The 22,295-nt window shown below is 37.3% G+C and overlaps 1 protein-coding gene across 19 annotated transcripts in view; it reads left to right on the plus strand.

The window, feature by feature from the left end:
• Positions 1–22,295, plus strand: part of EHBP1 (EH domain binding protein 1) — a 559,717-nt gene that overhangs the window by 353,186 nt on the left and 184,236 nt on the right. For all 19 annotated transcript variants that reach the window (XM_077134347.1, XM_077134350.1, XM_077134348.1 and 16 more), the window contains one exon: positions 2,009–2,192. In XM_077134347.1, coding sequence (XP_076990462.1) covers positions 2,009–2,192 — 184 coding nt within the window. The remainder of the gene's footprint in view (positions 1–2,008; positions 2,193–22,295) is intronic.

Genomic DNA, 22,295 nt, shown 5'->3' on the forward strand with positions numbered 1-22,295 from the left:
CTCTGTGTATTTTGTAATTTTCTGTTGAGAACTGGACATTCTGAGCATTATGTTGTATATCTGGAGTTGCTAGGCTTTGTTGTTATTGAGGGTTGTAGCCATCATTTGTGACTTTTCCTAACTATTTTCTCTCCCAAATGGGAAATAGAAAGAGAAAAACAAAGGTACTACTACCTCTTTAAGACCCCTTTACCACTTTTACTTGTGTAGGGTTGAAACAATGACTGCTCTCAGAGCTGTATCTTCAGTGATCTGAAGTACCTGATCAAAAGCAGTGATCACTGCCATTAGACCACATACACCCAGATTTAGAGTACTCTGGCACCAGGAATTTGCTCCAGGAAGCTGGGCGGCAGTCCTGTTGCTGGCTGCACACAGGGGATTGTGGCGGCTGCAGTGTGAAGTTTACTGCAGTTTACCTGTGTCTTCTGGCTCTGCTGGATGCTGCGCAGTATTCCAGTAGACTACAGAGTTTCAAAATTATTAATTCAGAGGGTACCAGTTCAGTAGTTGTTTTGGTAGAAGGACTGATCCTGGAACTTCCTATTCTGCCATTTTCCCATAACCCTCTTCACCCTCACATGCATTTGAGGTTATATTGGCAGAGTGGTCTGGGAACCTCCAAGCCAAGAAAGCAACAGACAATGCAAGCATAAAGCAATCTGAAGAGAAGCACTTCCAGCCAGACTAAAAAGAATTTCCTCAGATTAAGCCCTGAACTCACAATTTAGAATTACAAATCCCTTAGAAAAGCAATTTATGAAAAGAAGGGAGTCAACAGAAAAAAGAAACAGCAGGATTATATGTGTAAGTACTTCAAAAATAGATTTATCAGATAGAAACTATAAATTAAATATTTTTAAATGATTAATCACTTGAATCTCTGGTTCTTGAGGTTTTGCACACAGAGACAAAGAAATACATTTAATGAAGCTAAAATATTAGATACAAATGAAGAGAAAATATAGATCACAAATGTGAAGGCAGGAGGAATAAAGATTTGTAAAGAAATGAAGAGGAGGTTAGGAAGCCACAGGTAGAATGTTCAATATATATCTAATAAGATTCTCTGAAGAGGAGAATGAAAAACAGGCTATTAGAGATAATGGCTGATAATTTTTCAGAAGGGACAAGACGTGACTGTTCAGACTCAGGAAATGTAAGGAGTCTTAAGGTAAATTAAAAGAAATCCACCTAAATACCTAGATGAGTCACAGTAAAATTGCTCAACACCCGAAATAAAGAGAAATCTTAGGAGCATTCTGAAATTTCTCTCTCTCTCTCTCTCTCTCTCTCTCTTTTTTTTTTTTTTTTTTGGCACGTGCATGTTCCGGGAATCAAACTTGGGTCTCCTGCATGTGAGGCGAGAATTTTACCACTGAGCTACCCTTGCACTGCCCATGAGCATTCTGAGATAAAAGATGATCTAGTAAGGACAAATATTAGGCTGTTAATATCTGAACCACAGCAATAGAAAGCAGAAGACAATGACTTCAAAGTGCTGAGATAAAATAACTGACAACTGGAATTTTCTACCCAATTATGCTCATTTAAGAGTGAGGCTGAAATAGACATTTTCAAAGACTGGAAGAATTTACTATTAAACAGAACCTCAAAAATTATTCAGTAGCAGTAAGCTATGAAAAAAATAAAGCACATTTCCACATCTCATTTCGTTTTTTTTTTTTTCGGTATGGAGAATACATAAGATTTACTATTATAATAAGTATTTTTCTAAGGATCTATATACAATAGAGCTGAACTTGATCTACTATGTAAAAAATTTTCAATTACACTTTAAAAGGGAAAAAAGTTTATTTTAATCTGGACAGAAATGAACCAGAAATTAACAGTGATTGTCGCTGAATTGTAGGTTATCACTAATTTGGGCTTTTATTTTCCTTTATTATTTTCTAGTTTTTAAAATGAATGTGTTTTATTATTTTAGTCAGAAGTAAATAAAATTAATTTTAGATAGACATTTAACAATAATTCTTCTTTCATTTAGATCAAATCCATTTTATGAACCTAAGCCAAGTCCTTCTCCAAATAATTTGGTAAATCCAATTCAAGAACTGGAAACTGAAAGGAAAGTGAAAAGAAGGGCCCCAGCTCCACCAGTTATCTCACCAAAGACAGGAAGTGAAAACACAGTTGTTTCTTCAGGAAGAGATCTCTCAACTTCTCCTAAGGTAGGATTTTTTTCTTAATAAAACTATTAATATTTGTTCATTTTCCCACTGTGCAATTTAATTCAAGTTAACGAAAGTAATTTTTAGCTATTTTTGATGATTCAAAAGTTAAATTCAAGTAAATCTATTATTCTGTAACATTGTATATATGTTTGGAAGCCCTTACATTTGCATTACAGTATGGATACATAGTTTGGACTAAGATTAGTTTCTAAACTACTGTTTTGAAATCAGAAGAAGAAAGGGATTATAATTGTAGGACTGGCCCCTTAAAGAAAGAATTTGCTAAGGCAGCAAGGTTTCAGGGGCAGCTCCCAGTAATATAGAGGAAGGAGTAGGAATCATCCTCTGAGAAATGTACTGGAAAGATTCAGGCTCAGTGCAGAGAAATTCTTAGTTGAAGAATTTTAGTATTCTCACTTTGATTTATGCCAAGTTACAACTTTTACATTACTGTCACTCTTGTCTCTTTTTCTCTCTTATTAGAATTTTACTGTGGTAAAATGTATAAATATGAAATATGCCATTTTCAATACTTTTAGGCATATGAGTCAGTGACATTAACATTCACAGTGTTATGCAACCATCACTACTATTTCCAAAACTTTTTCATCACTCCAAACAGAAACTCCGTGTCTATTAAGCAATAACCCCTCATTCCTCCCCTTCATCTAGAACCTGGTAATATAGGTATCCTTTCTATCTCTGTGAATTTGCCTTTTCTCGGTATTTCATATAAGTGGAATCATACAGTATTTGTCCTTTTGTACCTTAGCTTCTTTCATTTAGCATAATGTTTTCATGGTTCATCTATGCTGTAGCATGTATCAGAGCTTCATTCCTTTTTTTTCAAAGATATTTTTACTGACAAATCTTCACATATATACAGTCCATATATGGTATGCAATCAGTGGCTCACAATGTCATAACAGAGTTATGTATTCATCATCATGATCATTATAAAACATTTGCATCAGTCCAGAAAATTAAATAAAAAGGAAAAAAACCTCATATATCTCATACCCCTTACCACTCCCTCTCATTGACTACTAGTATTTCCATCTACCCAATTTATTTTACCCCTTATACTCCCTATTATTTATTTATCTTTTATCCATATTTTTTTACTCATCTGTCCATACCGTTGATAAAAGGAGCATCAGATGCAAGGTTTTCAGAATTCCACAGTCACATGGTAAAAGTCATATCTTTATACAATCATCTTCAAGAATCAAGGCTACTGGAACACAGCTTAACAGTTTCAGGTACTTCTCTCCAGCCACTGCAGTACACCATGAACTAAAAAGGAATAGCTATATAATGCATTAAAATATCCTCCAGGATAACCTCTTGACTCTGAAATCTCTCAGTCACTGAAACTTTGTCTCATTTCTCTCTTTCCCTTTTTGTCAAGAGGGCTTTCTCAACCCCATGATGCCAGGTCCCAGCTCATCCTGGGAGTTCTGCCCCACGTTTCCAGGCAGGATTTTTCCTTTTTAAGGCCAAAAAAATATTCTATTGTATACCTAGTGGGTATGAAGTGGTGTTCTGGTTTGCTAGCTGCCGGAATGCAACACACCAGAGACGGACTGGCTTTTAATAAAAGGGGATTTATTTTGTTAGTTCTTCAGAGGAAAGGCAGCTAACTTTCCACTGAGGCTCTTTCTTACGTGGAAGGCACAGGATGGTCTCTGCTGGCCTTCTCTCCAGGCCCTTGGGTTCCAACAACTTTCCCCGGGGTGACTTCTTTCTCCATCTCCAAAGGCCTGGGCTGAGCTGCAAGTGCTGAGATGAGGAATGCAGAGCTGCTTAGGCTGTGCTACATTGCATTCTCTCATTTAAGCACCAGCCAATTAAGTCAGACGTCACTCATTGCAGCAGACACGCCTCCTAGCCGACTGCAGATGTAATTAGCAACAAATGAGGTTCATGTACCATTGGCTTATGTCCGTAGCAACAAGACTAGGTATGCTCACCTGGCCAAGTTGACAACTGAATCTAACTAACACAAGTGGTATCTCATTGTGGTTTTGATTTGGATTTCCCTAATGATTAATGATGTTGAGCATCTTTTCATGTGCTTATCAACCACGTGTGTATCTTCTTTGGGGAAATGTCTATTTGAGTTCTTTGCCCATTTAAAAATTTTAAAATATATATATGTATATATATACACCACATTTTGTATTTCCATTCATCCATAGATGGAGATTTAGATTGTTTCCACTTTTTTGGATACTGTGGTTAATGCTGTTATAGACAGTAGTAAACAAGTATCTGTTTGAGTCTGTTTTCAATTTTTTTGAATATTTATCTAGGAATGAATTGCCAGATCATATGCTAGTTCTGTTTTTTGAGGAACTACCAAACTGTTTTTCATAGAGGCTGTACCATTTTACATTCCCAGCAACAATCGAGGGTTCCATTTTTACCACATCCTCATCAACACTTAATTTTTTTTTTTGTAATAACTTAATTTTTTTTTCTATGAAGTGGTATCTCATTGTGGTTTTGATTTGGATTTCCCTAATGGTTAATGGTGTTGAGCATCTTTTCATGTGCTTATCAACCACTTGTATATCTTCTATGGGGAAATGTCTATTTGAGTTCTTTGCCCATTTTAAAATTTGGTTGTTTACCTCCTTGTTCTTGAGTTTTAGGAATTCTTTTATACTCTGAATTTTAAACCCTCATCGGACGTATAATTTCCAAATTTTCTCCCATTCTGTGGGTTGTCTTTTTATTCTCTTTACAAAGTATCTTTTGATGTACAGAAGTTTTTAATTTTGATGAAATCCAATTTATTTGTTTTATCTTTTGTTCCACATGCTTCCGGTTAGATTCAAACCCATAACTGATGTTTTCTTCTAAGAGTTTTATGATTTTAACTCTCACATTTAAGCCATTGATGCACTTTGAGTAAATTTTTATATGTGGTGTGAAATTTTGAAATTTTAGAAATTTTGATATCTAATAACTACATGGGAAGGTAAAACAGTTGTTGGAGCAAAGTCTCTCAAATGATTGATTGCATGTAATATGGAGTCAGCCCCTATGTGTGAGGTAGAAATGCTGTCATTAACAAGTTGTTTTAGGTCTATAACTTTTGCCCATTTTTCATCATCATTATTTTTATTATCATATTAGATTATTTGATTTTCACAGGTAATTATGATAAGAACTAAGAAAGCTTGAACTCAGAGGAATAAAGTAGTAGGTTACAGATATCCCCAATCAATAGAGAATAGGAACCTGATATTTTTATTCATTGTGTACTCTCTGGACTGCATTCCACCTCAGGTGTCTAGAATGCTGTTTTTATCCATGGCATCAAGATGTAGTAGATTCTCTCAGTAGATGATTTTTCAGTTTAGTCTGTGTCTCTCATTAATGGCCAGAGTTCTCAAATGGTTGTTTTCTTGTTGGTTTGCAGTATTTTCGTTGTCTTAAAGGAAGAGCAGTTCACTGAGGTCCTCACATAGCCATTCCAGAAGTCAATCTCTAGGAGTTTTTTTTTTCTTAATGTAATTTTATTGAGATATATTATATATTTGTGCACTACATAATCATCCAAATTGTACAGTCAGTGGTCACAGTATCATCATATAGCTGTGCAGTCGTCATCACAGTCAATTTTTGAACATTTTCATTACTCTAAAAAAATAAGAATAAGAATAAAGGTGAAAAAGAACACCCAAAACATCCCATACCCCTTCCCCCAATTATTTATTTATTTATTTATTTCTCTCTTTCTTTTTGTTTCTTACTCACCTGTCCATATACTGGGTATAGGCAGTGTAATTCACAAAGTTTACACAATCACATGGTCACACCTTATAAGAGTTATAGTTTATCAGTCATCTTCAAGAATCAAAGCTGTTGGACTGCAGTTCAACAATTTCAGATATTTCCCTCTAGCTACTCCAATATACCAAAACTGAAGAATAACCTCAATGACCTTTCAGCTCTATTTGAAATCTCTCAGCCACTGAAACTTTATTTTGTTTAATTTCTCTTTCCCCTTTTGGTCAAAAATGCTTCTCTTTCCCACAATGCCAGGACCAAGCTTGTTCCCTGGAGTTATGTGCCACGTTACCAGGGAGACTTACACCCCTGGGACTCATATCCCACATTGGGAGGAGGGCAGTTAGCTCACCTGCAAAGTTGGTTTCAAGAAAGAGACCAAGAAAAGAGAGAGAGGCCACATCTAAGCAACAAAAGTGATTCTCTGGGGGTGACTCTTAGATATAAGCATAAGTGGGCTCAGCATCTCCTTTGCAGGAATAAGCTTCATAAAAGCAAGCCCCAAGATTGAGGGCCTGGCCCATCAAATTGGCAGTTCCACAAGATTGTGAGAATATCAGGATTTCCCCATGGAAGGAATTTTAATATTTCTACCTTCTTCCCCAGTCCCTCAAAGAGACATTCCAAACACTTTTTAATCTTCTGCCAAGATTACTCTGGAATATATCAGGTCATACCACCAACCTGTATAAATTAATGAGATTTCACTCCCTATTCAAGGTGCCATGTAATTATGCTGTTGAATAAGCTGACCATACAAGTTAGATTAGATACTGTGCTACCAAAAATAAAAATTTTGCACCAAATAAGCATCTCTTCCTTTGGTCTCACACAGAAGTTGAATTTTTAAAATACTGTCAATATCATCCTTTACCCTTTGTCCTACCCAGATCAGCTTCATCCACATCTCTAATTGAAGTCTTACCACTTTTTCAATGTTTTTAACATTTCCTTATATGGGGTAATTCTGGCTTTCATAGCTGCAGAATGTTAGCACTGGGCCTCAGGTGTCACACAAAAACGTGAAGTTCCAGGGAATGACCAGATTATACACAAACAGCGCAGCATCTCAGTATTTAGAAATAACTATTACAACTTTGTAATAGATGTGACTGCTATAAGAGCTTACAGTTTAGGATCGTTTATACTCAGCCTTCACCTGAGAGCATAGGTTTATGCTCTCCAGGTTATACACAAAGAGCTCACATCTCAGAACTTAGAAATAACTATTACAACTCTGGAATTGATGTGATGTGACTGCTGTAAGAGCTATTAATCTAGGAATCATTACTTATTTAGTTTAATCATTAGACTAGCCCATCATAGTCTGAGATGCATTCTGGTATTATAATAAGTTTTAAGAATTACAAGGCCTCATTCCTGTTCTGGACTTCAGGAGTTCAGGTTGTTTAAATGAGCTATCCAGACAGGTTGAGTTCAATTATGTGTTACAGAAAATTGAGGTTTTAGACATTATAAGAGTTTGTTTTTATATCAGGATTTTTGTTTTGTTTTGTTTTAATCCTGTGACTTTAACAAGAGAAGGTAGGACTAATTCTGTCTTGCAGTTGGCTAGGGAAAGAGGAAAGAAACCCTAAACAAAATCCGCAGATGGTAGCAATATAAAGCAAAGAAGATGGCCAATTTCTGCACCTATGAGAGCAAGAACCTTTTTTAGGTCCTTTATGTACTCTGACCATCGAGAACATGTAGCTGTCTCCCACACTGAGTCTTATTTCCTGCTCCCTCCCTCTTCTACAATAGTCTCTCAGGAGTTTGAAGCTAATAGAGAATTCCTAATCCCACTATAGGGAAACTGAATAGAAGTTAACAGTGTCTGTTGTGTGGCAGATGATAAATTATATTGCCTCATTTAATCGACAGAGCAATCTGAAAAAAAAGATACCATTATCTCTATTACATATGAGAAATTGAACCTTAACTTGCTCAAAGTGATGAAGTGGTAGTGACATAGCCAGGATTAATATACAGGCCTTTTGACTCTAAAACTCATACTTTTTCCTATGCCATGCTACCACTTGAGACACATTTCTGATTCCAAGTTGGAACTCTAAATATATTTCTCCAGGAAACATTGTTAAAAATGTGAGTAATTTCTGTTGTAGGAAAGTGTAACGTAACTATTTTTTTAAATATCATTTTGAGGTTTTGAGGATAAAGTTCTGTTGCAGATACATGGTAGCGAAAATGGGTTTTACCACCATGCTTCCATTGCAAAGTGCCCAAACACAGACGGTTGGAGCATTCGTATCATGCACATCCACATTAACCTTCTTGCTGACCTGGGAAGTGGTTTGGAAACTCAACTATGTCAAATATAACTGTGGAAAAAACAGTTTTTTTAGAAGGCTTCTGCTGCTGATATATTATTAAATGAAAAAATCAAAGTGCATAACAATATTGTATGATCCCTTTATATATATAAAGTTTTATTTTAAAAACATACCCACAGGGCGGTGCAATGGTGGCTTAATGGCAGAATTCTCACCTGCCATGCCAGAGACCTGGGTTCGATTCCAGAGCCTGCCCATGCAAAAAAAAAAAAAAAAATGTATACACAACACACCCACACATATATATACATATGTAGACAAACATGAAGACTGTGTGTATTAGGGTTCTCTAGAAAAACAGAACCAACAGGAGATAGCAACCGTGGGGATGCAAGAGTTCAAAATCCATAGAACATATCACAAAGCTGGCAACTCTGATGAAGGGTCTTGATGAACTTCACAGGAGAGGCTAGTTGGCTGATGAAGTGAAAATTCTCTCTTCTCCCTTAAAAGTCTTCAACTGATTATATCAAATCCAACTGATTGTATTCTCTCCTCTGCAGAAGATACCCCCTTAATGTAATCAACCACAGATGCAATCAAATGAGTGATGATTTAATAAACCAGCCTTATGGTTTATCAAACTGCAAGGAAGTATCCTTGGAATATCAGTTAAGCCAGTGTTTACCTAACCAGACAACTGAGCACCATCACCTGGCCAAGTTAACATTGGAGCCTAAGCATTACATTGTGTTTTTCAGCTTAGTAAAATAATTGATCATTTTGGAGGCCTTGAGTCAACATGGAAGAGTCATATTATGTTTACTATATGCAGTTCTGTTCAGGAAAACTGGAAAGTGTGTTATAAATTGAAAAAATTTTATTTAAGTTATCAAAGAGTTTTGATGCTTTAAAAAAAGATAAGCTGGGTGTGAAGGGTAGTTCAGTGGTAGAGTTCTCGCCTGCCATGTGGGAGACCCAAGTTTGATTCCCAGCCCATGCACTACCAAAACATTAACAAATGGTGCTGATAGTCACATGGAAAAAAAATGTGACCCCCACCATACAGCATACAAAAAAAAAGATAAACTTAAATTGTCTGTAAAGTGTTCCCCCTGGGATGCTCTGTTCCTCAATAATACTGGATAAAAGGGGTGTTACTGTACATATCACTCTTCTGGTTAGTACTCTTGATTATGAATAATAAAAACAAGTCATATGGTTGAAATTTTTTGCTTAAGCAAAAGGGTAACTTGTAAAGACACAGGTTATTTTGCAGAAACCTCAGCAGAGGATACAGCTGGCTCTCAGGAATGTAGGAATCAGCCTCAGTATATCTCTTTATTTCCCTGAAATACCTTCAGTTTACCTATATTAACCTTTTCAATGGTAATTCATTCAGATCTGTTTTCTCCCTGAGAGCAGTTTATGTTCTAGAATTTTCTATCTCTCCCATATATACCTACCTTCCTTCTCTCATTGTGGATGACCTTGGCTAAATGTTAAGAAAAAAAAAACCAGATTAAATCAACTACTATTTCTTAATATGTATGTGGACATTCACAGAGTGTTATTTTTAAACATCCCACCAACCAAAGGAGACCCTGTTAATAAAATTTCAGATGGAATTAGGATAACCTGTAGGCAATAGAAAACCTCAAAGGACAACTTAAATAAATGACAAAAATATTTCTGTCTTTATATGTTGAAGATCTGGTGCTGATATAATAGCCTCACAAAGTCTATAAGGGACTCAGTCTCTTATTTTCTATTCCACCATCCTCAACATAGACTACTACTTCATGGTCTAAGATGGTGGCTAGAGCCACAGCCAGTATACTCCATTATACTATACTCATTAGGAAGAAGGAAGGGACCAAAAATAGGCACATCTACCTCCAGCAAAGGAGGATAGAAAATGAATCTTTATTCTGAGGCATAGTGTTACCCACTAAAACCGGAGGTTCTATTACTAAAGAAAACATGTAGAATGGACATTAGGGGTCAATCAGCAGCCTCTAACTTTGGCACTTAATTAAAATCTGTGTTTTATTGTGTAGATACAAGTGAGCCCAAATCTTGGTATCTATTCTTTCAGAAAACTTGAATACCCACTTGAAACAGTCATGTTTTAACTGACATTAAACCAATTATGGGGCTTCTGGGGAAGATGACAGAGTAGGGAACTCCAATATTCAGGCTCCCATGAAAACAACTAATAAGCAGGCAGGAACTGTCTGAAACAACTATTTTATAACTCCAGAGGCCAGAAGAAAACTGTACAGCATACAAAGAAGGGTGGGAAGAAGAGACAGATAAATTACAGTAAAGAACTGTAAATTACTCTCTCCAGCCTAGTGGATACTGGTGCTCATTACCCAGTCTCATGGCAAGCCTCTATAGAGTCTGGTCCCTAGCCAGCTGCTTATGACAAAACAGACATAAAAAATCATCTCCCCCAAGAGCACGGGTGGGCAAGGCCAATCACTGATTTCAGCTTTTTATTATCAGATTTGTATTACTGATTCCCATCTCTGAGGACAGCTATTGTGTCAGTCCACCTGGATAAAGGTTGTGGCAGCCATTGTTTCATCCCTCCCTGGACAGGAGCAAAGATGGTAGAGATTTTAAAATACAGCAGTTCCTTAGGGCTACAGGGGACAGTTACCTGAAAGGTTGCATTTGCTGGACAGGCTCTGAAAGCTCAGCTTTGGGGAGCTATTGGAGAAGATTTTGGAGCCCTTCCTGATCTCCTCCCCAGGGAGTTTTGGAGCCAATCAGCACCCCTGTTGTGGGTCCCTGGTCCTGTTTTGGCTGGGAAAGACTGACTTGGGAAAGTCTTTTCTAGGGTGACCCTCCTCCCAGAATTTACCCTCCAGGCTAAAACAGCATGAGACAACAAAAGGAGTGTAAAAAAACAGAGATACAAACAGTCTGGGACAAAGTCCTGCCTGTGGCAAATACCCAGGAAAGAGAGATCTGTCTCCTGGGAAACAGAGGAGACAACAAAACTTCTGTAAACAGGGGACTCCAAAACAACTAACAAGCAAAAGCCCAGAACAAAACAGAGACCCAGAAACACAGTGAAAACCCTGCACACTGCATTTGCCTTGGGTACCTCTTCTTTATAAAAGGGTTGAAGCTCAAGAAAATCTCTGTCTTATCACCAGCTGGTTACAAAACCAGGGTGTAAATCCAAAAGTTAACAGTTTTTTAAATGCAAGTTTTATTGAGATATATTCACACACCATATAATCCATCCAAAATATACAATCAGTGGCTTACAGTATCATCACATATTTGTACAGTTATCATCACAATTAACTTTAGAATGTTTTCATTATTCCAAAAAGAAAATAAAAAGTTGACATAAAGAAAACCCAAAATGCCCCATACTCCTTATCCCCTCCTATTATTACTCCTAGGATTGTTGTGGTACATTTTTCAGTCGATGAAAGAATATTAAGATGTTACTGTTAACTATAGTTAACAGTAGTTTAAAGTAGCTACATTTTTCCCATATGCCACTCTATTATTAACTCTTTGTAAAACTGTAAATTTTTCTTGTTCATTGTAGAACTTACTTATATTTGTACTGTTAACCACAGACATCATCCATTGCAAGGTTCTCTGTGTTATATATTCCCATATTTTAACCTCTAGCTTTCCTTCTGGTTACGTACATCACTCCAACCAACCCCTTTCAACCATATTCACAGGCAATTCAGCATTATTACTAAAACTGCCAATGACGTGTTTCTCTTTTCTCTGCATTTTCAAACATTTAAGTTCAACCTAGTTAAAAATTCGGCAACTACTCCCCATACTCTAACCTCTTTCTATCTCGTGGTAACCTATATTTTAGATTTTATAGCTATGAGTTTACATATTATAATTAGTTCATATTAGTGAAATCATACAATATTTTTCCTTTTGTATCTGACTTATTTCAGAAAAGCATTATGTCCTCAAGGTATCCATGTTGTTGCAAGCTTCAGGACCTCACTCCTTCTTACTGCTAAGTAATATTCCATCGTATGTGTATACCACATTTTGTTTATCCATTTATTGGTTGAAGGACACTTTGTTATATCCATCTTTTGGCAATTGTGAATAATGCTGCTAGGAACATCAGTTTGCAAGTGTCTGTTTGCATCCCTGCTTTTAGATCTTCTGCGTATATATCAAGTAGTGGGATTGCCTGGCATTAAGGGAACTCCATATTTAGTTTTCTGAGAAATTGCCAAACCATCTTCCACAGCAGCTGTACCAATTTACATTCTCACCAACAGTAAATAAGCGTTCCTATTTCTTCACATCCTCTCAAAACTTGTAGTTTCCTGTTTGTTTAATAGTGGCTGTCCTAGTGGAGGTAAAATTATATCTATTGTGATTTGCAGTTCCTTAAAAGTTAGTGAAGATGGGCATCTTTTCATATGCTTTTTAGCCATTTGTATTTCCTCTTTGAAGAAATGTCTATTCATGTCTTTTGCCCATTCTTTAATTGGACTGTTTGTCTTTTTATTGTTGAGTTGTCAGATTTCTTTATATATTCTGGATAACAAGCTACCTTCTATCACTAGGTCTCGAAGATGTTTCCCTATATTTTCTCTAGGAGTTTTATGGTAAAGCCTCTTATATTTAGGTATTTGATATATGGTTTCCAAATGTTTTCTCCCATTGCATCAGCTGCCTTTTAACTCTTTTGACAAAGTCCTTTGAAGAACAGAATTAATTCAGTTTTGAGGAGGTCTAACATTATTTTTTCTTTCATTGCTTGTGCTTTATGTGTAAGGTCTAAGAAGCTACCTTCTATCACTAGGTCTCAAAGATGTTTCCCTGTATTTTCTCTAGGAGTTTTATGGTAAATCCTCTTATATTTAGGTATTTGATCTATTTTGAGTTAATTTTTATATAAGGTATGAGATAGGGGTCAGTAAGTAAACAAAGACCAACGACGGGTCTCATGATGATGCTGAACTATAGCTGGTACTTGGAGCATGTCTTAGTTGCCAAGATTTCCAAGAAAAATGGTTGCATTTAATAGGTCCTCAGTGAATAAATACCTATTGATCAGATCAAATGAAAATGGGGAAAATTTTCCAAGCAGTTAACCCACTCATATTTAACCTGCCTTCTTGAAGATTTTAAGATGTTGTTCAGAAAATAATAATAACAATTTTAACCACACACACACACAAATAAAAACAGTGAAGTCCCCAAGAGTGAAATGACAAAAAGGCAAAAGAGTTGGAGAGTGGCAGTTAAACTTCATAAGCTAAAAGAGGTAGCTCCTGTGAAATAAGGCATGCAGAGGCCTGGCCACAAGGCTTCAAAACTGTCAATGATCATATGTCTCGATCCCCTTTACCTCCACCCCTGCTCCCTGGATTCCCAGAACAGCCCCTACTCTTGCCCTCCACCCACCCCTGCAATTCATTCTGTACACTGTAGCCGAAGTGATTATTAAAAAATAAGTGGCAAGGACATAGAACAACTGGAATTCTCTTTCAGAGCTGGTACGAACAGCAGTTGGTGTAAACATTCTGGAAAGCGGGATGATTTGCTAAAGCTGAGTCTGCCTAATCCTTATGACCTAGCAATTCTTTCACTGGGCATGGACCCAGCAGAAATGATTCCATGTGTTCAGCAATAGACCTGCCCAAGAACAATCTTAGCAACCCTGTTCCTATTGGCCCCAAGTACACATGCCCATCAGCAGAATGGGCGTGTAAAGTATAATTTAGTCAAATGATACAATTTGATTCAGCAGTGACAATGAATAAGCTACAGTGACACCAAGCAATATGAGTGAATCTCACAGGCAAGAAACCAGGCACAGAAAAATATACACAGGATGATCACCTGGATACAAAGTTCAAAACCAGGCAACACCACTCACTGCCTATACTCATAAAGAAGACTGGAAAGGATCACGAGGAGATTCCTGGAGGGGGGCTCGTCACATTATTTTTCTCAATCTTGGGTCTAGTTTCACAGGTGTGTTCACTTTATGAAAATTTTTTGAGTTGCTCATTTAGCACATTTACACTTTTCTCTCTCTTTGGCCTATTTAGTTAAAAGTTGACTAAAAAAGGCAAGTCTGGGCATGACCCACCTCTGCTTGTAATTCTTCCCTGGCTTCTTATAGTTCTTCAGATCAAGTCCAAATCTATAGCATGATCTTGAAGACCTGATATAATATCACCCTTGTTGCTCTCTCTTGGCTTGGTCTTCTGGGCCCGTTTCCCTGAACTTATTTCAGTCACTAGAATACATCCAAGCACTTTCCTGCCTCAGGGTCTTTGCAGTTGCTGAACCCTTTGCCTAAAACAGTTTCTTCATCTTTTTGCCTGGCAAACATATAGTCATCCTTTGGGTCCCCACTTAAACATCTTTTTAGCTGGGGAAGTTTTTCCTGACTTCCAAGTCAGGTCAGATCCCTCCAGAGTAAACTCTCAAAGCACTGCTCTTTTTCTTCATTGCACCCATCCCAGTTGAAAAGAAAATGAAATATTGCTACCCACCATCCATCTTCCCCACTAGAATTTGAGTTCCCTGAGGGCACTCAAACTGTGGTAGAGTCTTTGTTTGTGGATATAATGGAGCTGCTGGTTTCCAAACTCCCCTGTGGAAAGATTCTAGGTTAGTGGACTGAGAAAGTTGACTTCATCGGCCAGCAGTTGAACTACTGTGATGAAGACTGTGCTGCATCTCCCCAGCTGGCAAGAACCAAGCTGATGCACAGTTGTTGTCTTCAGGGTGGAAGAAGGGCACGTTTAAATTCCTCACCCCTATTTCTCCATCATAGTTTCTCTATTTTTACTTCCAATTCTTCCTTACATGTTGTAGGGGTCCTTCCCTGCTCTCCCGAGTTTCTGAACTGCTACTTTGAATGGTTTCTGCCTGTTCTCTAGGTTTTGTTTTTTTTTTTTTTTTGGTGGAAGAATGAGTTCTGCCTGTCCTTGTTCCACCATCTGACATACATATTCACTTTTTATCTGTTTACTGTGTGTACCTACACCATTAGAATGTAAGACTCCAAGAATTAACATTTTAAATATTAAAATGTACAGTGTGCAACAAAAGAGCACAAGACAAACAAAGAAACAGAAAATGATGGCCCATTCAAAGGAAGAGAGAAAGAGGATAAAAATATAGAAACACCAATAAAAAAGACATAAATATGGACATATCAAGCAAATCATTTTTAAAATGCTTGAGGGAATGTAGGGAAGTACAGAGACAGAACTAAAGGATGAAAGTAAAACAATGAATTTGAGAGTCTAAATTAAAAAGTTAGGAGTTTTTAAAAGGCATCAAACAGAACTATTGGAATTGAAGACCACAATAAGTGAAATGAAAAAATGTTCAGGAGGGCTTCAAGAATAGATTGAAGCCAAATAGCTGGCAGAAGAAAGAATCAGAAAATGTGAAGACAAGATACTTGAAATAAGTCAGGCTGAGGAGCAGAAAGAAAAAAGAAATATTAAAAGTGAAAACCGCCTAAGACAGCTATGGGAAACTATCAGGCACACCAGTAAATGCTTTAATGGGAGTCCCAGGAGGAGAAGAAAGAAAGGGACAGAAAGAATACTCAAAGAAATAATGACAGAGAACTTCCCAAATTTAGCAAAAGACATGAATATGCACATCCAAGACACTCAGAAAACACCAGGATAAACATGAAGAAAAATACACCTCATCTGTACTGATTACATTATCAAAGTAGAGGGCAAGGAAAGAGTCTGAAAAGCAGAGAGAAAAGCAACATGTTCCATACAAAGGAGTCCCATTAGATTTCCCATAAGAAACCATGAAGGCAAGAAGGCAATGGGTTGAAACACTTAAAGTGCTGAAGAAAAACAACTACCAGCAAAGAATTTTATATCAGGCAAGACTGTTGTTCAAAGTGAGAAAGAAAATCAGACACACAACAATAAAACCTGAGAGAACTTACCACCACTGGACATGCCCTACAAGTGCTGCTAGAGGGAGTTCCTCAGGCCACAAGGAAAGAACACTAGACAGTGGTTCAAAGCAGCATTTCCAGAGAAATAAGGACCTGTGGTAAAGATATCCATTTGAGTAATTATAAATGCCAGTATTATTGTAGTGTATTGTTTGGTATATAACTCCATTTCTTACTTTTTACAGGTGCTGAAGCACAAGTGAATAAAAAGTAATCATAAGTCTAGGTTTTGGGGGCATTCTATATACAAAGATGTAAGTGTTAACAAGTACCAAAAGATTGAGGGGGAGACAGATGGGTACAGTAATACTAGGGAAGGACAAATCAAATAAAAATAGAGAGAATGAACAAAACCAAAAGTTGTTTCCTTAAAGATCAATAAATCCAACGTGAGTGACATTCTACAAGATATCTGGCCATTACTCTTTAAATGTGTCAAGGTCATAAGACACAAAGCAAAACCAAAGAACTCTTCCACAGTAAAGAAAACTCTGAAGTGACAGCTAAACATAGCACTTGATCCTAGATTTGATTTTGTACCAGAAAAAAAGGACATTAGTGGGATAATTGGTGAAATTTGAATAAGACCTATATACTAGATAATGGAATTATATCAATGATAGTTCCCAGATCTTGATCATTATTCTGTGTTTATGTAAAATGCTAACATTTGTGGACACTGGGTGAAGATAATAAAGGATTTCTTTGTACTAACTTAAAGAAAAAAAAGACAAAAGATTTGAACAGATGCCTCTCAAAAAAGGTATACAAATGGCCAGAAAGCACATAAAAAGATGCTCAACATCATTAGTCATCAGAGAAGGTAAATCAAAGCCATAGTGAGATACCATTTCATACACATTAGAATGGCTGCTATTGAAAAAAAAAAAGAAACTAACAAATTTTGGAGTGGATGCAGAGAAATAGGAACTATCACTCCTTTCTGGTGGCAATGTACATGGTTCAGCTGCTGAGGAAGATAGTTTGGCAGCTCATCAGAAAGCTAAGTATAAAGCTACCATATGACCCAGTAATCCCACACTAGGTGTAGCCCCAAAAGAATTGAAAACAGAGACTCAAACAGATATTTGCGAACTGATATTCATAGCAGCATTATTCACAATTGCCAAAAAATGGAAGCAACCCAAGTGTTCACCAATGGATGAATGGATAAACTAATTGTGGTATATACATACAATGGAATATTATTCAGCCATAAAAAGGAATGAAGTCCTGATACATGTGACAACACGTATGAACTTTGAAGAATCATGCTGAGTGAAATGATTCAGACCCTGAAGGACAAATGTTGTATGGTCTCACTATTTTGAAATGATTAGAATTAGCAAATTCATAGAGTCAGAATCTAGGATATAGATGTTTCAGTTTGTAAAGCTGCAGAATGCAATATACCAGAAATGGATTGGCTTCTACAAAGGTAATTTATTAGGTTACAAATTTATAGCTCTAAGGCCATGAAAATACCTGAATTATAGCATCAACAAGATGATACCTGGACTTTAGAGAAAGGCCACTGGCATCTGGAACACCTCTGTCAGCTGGGAATGCACATGGCTGGTGTCTGCTGGTTTCATTTCTTTTAGCTTTGATTCCAGTGGCTTTCTCGGGTCCTACAGGTCTTCTCTTAGTGTCCAGGGTGTTTCTCTTTCTAAGCATCTGTGGGTCCTCTCTTAGTTTCTCTGGGGCAAACTCAGGACTTCATTTTTAATTTAGCATCTCACAGGGCATTTTCTGTCTTCAACCATCTGTGTTCTGGTTTCCAAAATGTCTCCTTCTTAAAGGTCTCCAGTAAGGGGATTAAGACATTGAATGGGCGGGGTCACATCTCCATGGAAACAGTCTAATAAAAAGTTCCCACCCAACAATAGGTCTGCTCCTACAAAATTGGATTAGAAGAACCTGGCTTTTCCTGGGGTATATAGCAGTCTCAAAACAGTGCTCTCCACCCTCTGTACCCAAAAGACATCTTCTTTCCATATATAAAATACATACATTCCATCACAATATCACAAAAGCCTTAAGTCATTTCAGTAACAATAAAATATAATATAATACAAAGTAAAAAAAAAAACAGTATAAAGTCTCCTCAAAATCAGTCACAGGCATGGTCTATTCTAAATCAAAATTGTCTTCTAGCTATAAACCTGTGGAACTTAGAATAAGTTGTCTGTTTCCAATATACAAAGGAGGAACAGTCATAAAATAAATGCTTCCATTGCCATAGGGAAAAACTGGAAGGAAAATAGGGGTCAAAGTTCTCAAACAGTTCCCCAAACCTGTAGGGCATGCTCCATTAGACTTCTAAGTCTGAGAGTCATTTATAGGATGACGTTTTATCCTTGGGGCTTAAGAGAGCGGCATTCTCACTCTTGCCAAGGGCATATGCAGTTGCCCTGTTCTCTCCAAACACTGGGGTGAGGGTTGCAACATTGGGAGCATTGGGAAAAATACCTTGTTTTTGGCCCCGCTCTCCTCAAGCATCTGGATGGCACCCAGACTCTTTCCCATCTCTGGGGCACACATTTTACCCCTTCTGAACAGTGGGATGGTGCCTAGGCTCTCCCCATTCCCCAGGAATGTACTCCACCCTTTCTGAGGCCTCGGGAACCAAAACTCTTCCTGAACATCAAGGTGGAAGGCCTGCCCTCTGCCCCCAGGGCAAACTCACCCTCTCCATGTCATGGATCTGTCTACTTTCCTGGCCTGAGATTTCTTGGCTCTACAGCTTAGCTTCCATGGCTCTGCCTTTGAAGTAATTTTCCCTTCAGTCTGTTCCTTTTCTGTCCCTTTTAGTCCAGGCTGACAGTGGTTTCGTTCATACAGATCTTGCAAAAAATATGTTGGTTTGGCATGCAGCATACAGGGGTCAAAACCATCAAACAAAAGGACTTTCCAGAAATCCTTCTTGGATAATTCAGTCAGACTGGCTCCATGTTTGATTAAATCCTCAAATGGGGAGCTATTCTCTGGGGATTCTATTTTCCAAAAGCCCAGAATTTTCCAAACCATCAATTTCTGGGTTTTTTTACCCAAAAGTTCAGTTCTCAGCTTATCCCTTTGCTCTCAAAATTTTACTGTAAACTGAAAGGAGAAGCCCAACTGCATTTTCCACATTTAGTTTTGAAATTTCTTCAGCTAAATATTTCACCTCATCTCTTTCAAATTCTACCTTCCATCCAACACAAAATTTTTTGCCAAATTCTGTGCCACTTTTAAACAAGGATATCCTTTCTTTCAGTTTGCAATGACACAGTCATCATTTCTGTCTAAGTATCTTTAGAATCCATGTTTCTACTAGCAGTCTATTCTAAACGATGTAGGCCTTCTCTATCCATCACCTCTTAATTCTTCCAGAATCTTCCCCTTACTCATTTATAAATCCATTTCAGCATTTTTGGTATCTGCAAATTATAGCACCCCGTTTCTCTGGTACCAAAATCTGTTTCAGTTTGCTAAAGCTACCAGAATACATTATACCAGAAATGGATTGGCTTTTACAAAGGGGATTTATTAGGTTACAAATATATGTTATAAGGCTATGAAATTTTACAAATTAAGGTATCAACAAGGATGATACCTGGACTCTAAATGAAGGCAGTTGGTATCTGGAATGCCTCTGTCAACTGGGAAGCACATGGCTGGTGTCTTATGGTCCTTGCTCCTGGTTTCATTGCTTTCAGCTTCTGATTCCAGGTACTTTATCTCTCTAAGCATCTTCAGGTCCTTTCTTAGCTTCTCCTGGTGAACACTGGATTTCATCTTCTAGCTTAGCATCTCCCAAGCCATTTTCTATCTTCAGGTAGCTGTATTCTGACTTCCAAAATTTCTCCCTCTTAAAGGACTCCTGAAAGTGGATTAAGACCCATCTTGAATGGGCAGGGTCATGTCACCATGGAAACAGCCTAATCAGTAGGTCCCATTCAACAATAGGTCTGCCCCCACAAGATTGCATTAAAAGAACATGGCTTTGCTGGAGTACATAAAAGTTTCAAACCAGCATAATAGGTTACCAGTGCATGAGGTTGGGATACAGAATGGGAAGTTAAGGTTTAAAGTGTAGAAGTCTCCTATTTGGAATGATAGAAATGTTTTGGTAATGAAGGGTGGTGATGGTAGCACAACATTGTGAACTTAATTAAGAAACATGAAATATATATCTGAATATGATTAAAAGGGGAACTATTAGATTGTATATATGGTAACAGAGTAAAAATTTTTAAAACAATCCATGGAATTATACTATACAAATTATGAACCCTAAGTTAAATCATGAATTTTAATTAATAGCACCATTATAAAAAATGTGCTATTATCAGTTGTAACAAATGTTCCACACCCAATGCAAGGTGTTGATGGTGGGTTGGTATATGGGTATCCTGTTATTTATGCATGTTTTTCCTGTAAATCCACAACTTTTCAAAGAAAGAATAAAAGCAAAAGATCAATGAAGAAATGCAATTATACAACTTTAAAGAAAAATCATTGAAATATTTTGCATTGGAGCATATGGAAATCTAGGCACAGTACCGTGGAATGCAAGCGAGTACAAACAAGTAAACCTAAACTATCAGAATTTGAATAGTATTTATTTTAAGATCAGTTCACTCAGTACATCAGTTTTATAATGTTGTCTGAAGAGATATGCTAATTTTCAGAGTATAGAATTACTAGTGAGGAAATTGAGATACAGTGCTTTTGTGCTTGTTTTTATATGTATAATATCAATATGTATTTATACGTATAATATCAATTCTTCAATATCTGTTTAGATGTATATGTTCTTCAGGGCCCAAACCAGAGGGTAAGGCAAGAAAGACTCCTATGGCACACCAGTTAAAGACATTTACTGTTGGATTAGTGCATGTGTGGTCTCTGCATTTGAGTGACCATACAAGTGAATGCTTCCTTACATCTTGTACTCTGGGCACCTCTTTACCTCACCCTTGTCCTGGCCCTAGTGCAAAGACTTGGAAAATTTGACAGACAAATGTATAGCAACAGTTACCCACTTAAAAGTCTCTGCAATACTGCCAGTGAAATCACTGCCCTCCCCTCTATGTGGGACATGACATCCAGGGGTGAAAGTCTCCCTGGCAACATGGGAGATGTCTCCCAGGGATGAATCCAGACCTGGCACAATGGGATCAACAATTCCATCCTGACCAAAAGGGGGAAAAGAAGTGTAATTAATAATGTATCAGTGGCAGAGAGAGTTCAAATAGAGTCAAGAGGTTACTCTTGAAGATTGCTCTTAGGCAAGCTTCAGTTAGACCTTGCTACCTATAACTTGCCATCCCCCAACCCGGACCATTCCAGCCAACCTAAAGAACATCTAGGGCAATATATAAGATACCACAAGGATTCCATGCACTAAAGTAACTTTCCAGAAACTTACAACCTTCACATGGGTCCCTGGTCCAGATAAGTCCTGAAACCTAGAGGGCCCAGCCTCTCCAGAACATCAGATAGTTCCATCTCCCCACCTCATATTAGTGACAGACCCTTCCAATATGAAAAATGTAGAATGGCCATAGCTCAAACACCCCTAAAGAGAGGGATGGAAAGATCAAAGGTGATGGTGGAGTTACACAGAGAAGATAGGATTTAACAAATGAGTATGAATGTTAAATTATTAAATTGATATCTCTTTTAGTCTCTAGTATTTTAGAGCAGCTAGAAGTAAAAACCTAAAACTGTGGAATTGGAACCCATGTCAAACAATGTAACATATTCTGCAACTAATCGCAGTGCTGTGCTTTGAAATTTTTGGCTTTTTTGTATATATGTTATTTTTCACAAAAAAAGAAGGAATAAAAGTCAATTGTGATGGTAAAAAAATATTTAGGCCCTCTAGCCTCCTATTTTCTGAAAAAGCTAAAAGGAAAAATCTGAGAGGATGGTATGGTGGCCCATGACAAACTCTGGGATCTGTCCGGTAACTAGTTGTTGAAGAGTGCTTTGAAAACTATTGCTTTTTAATTTCTTTGCCTTGTATATATGTTGTATTATACA

The sequence above is a fragment of the Tamandua tetradactyla genome, chromosome 17 (genome assembly GCF_023851605.1).
Source record: "Tamandua tetradactyla isolate mTamTet1 chromosome 17, mTamTet1.pri, whole genome shotgun sequence".
Classification (NCBI taxonomy): Eukaryota; Metazoa; Chordata; class Mammalia; order Pilosa; family Myrmecophagidae; genus Tamandua; species Tamandua tetradactyla.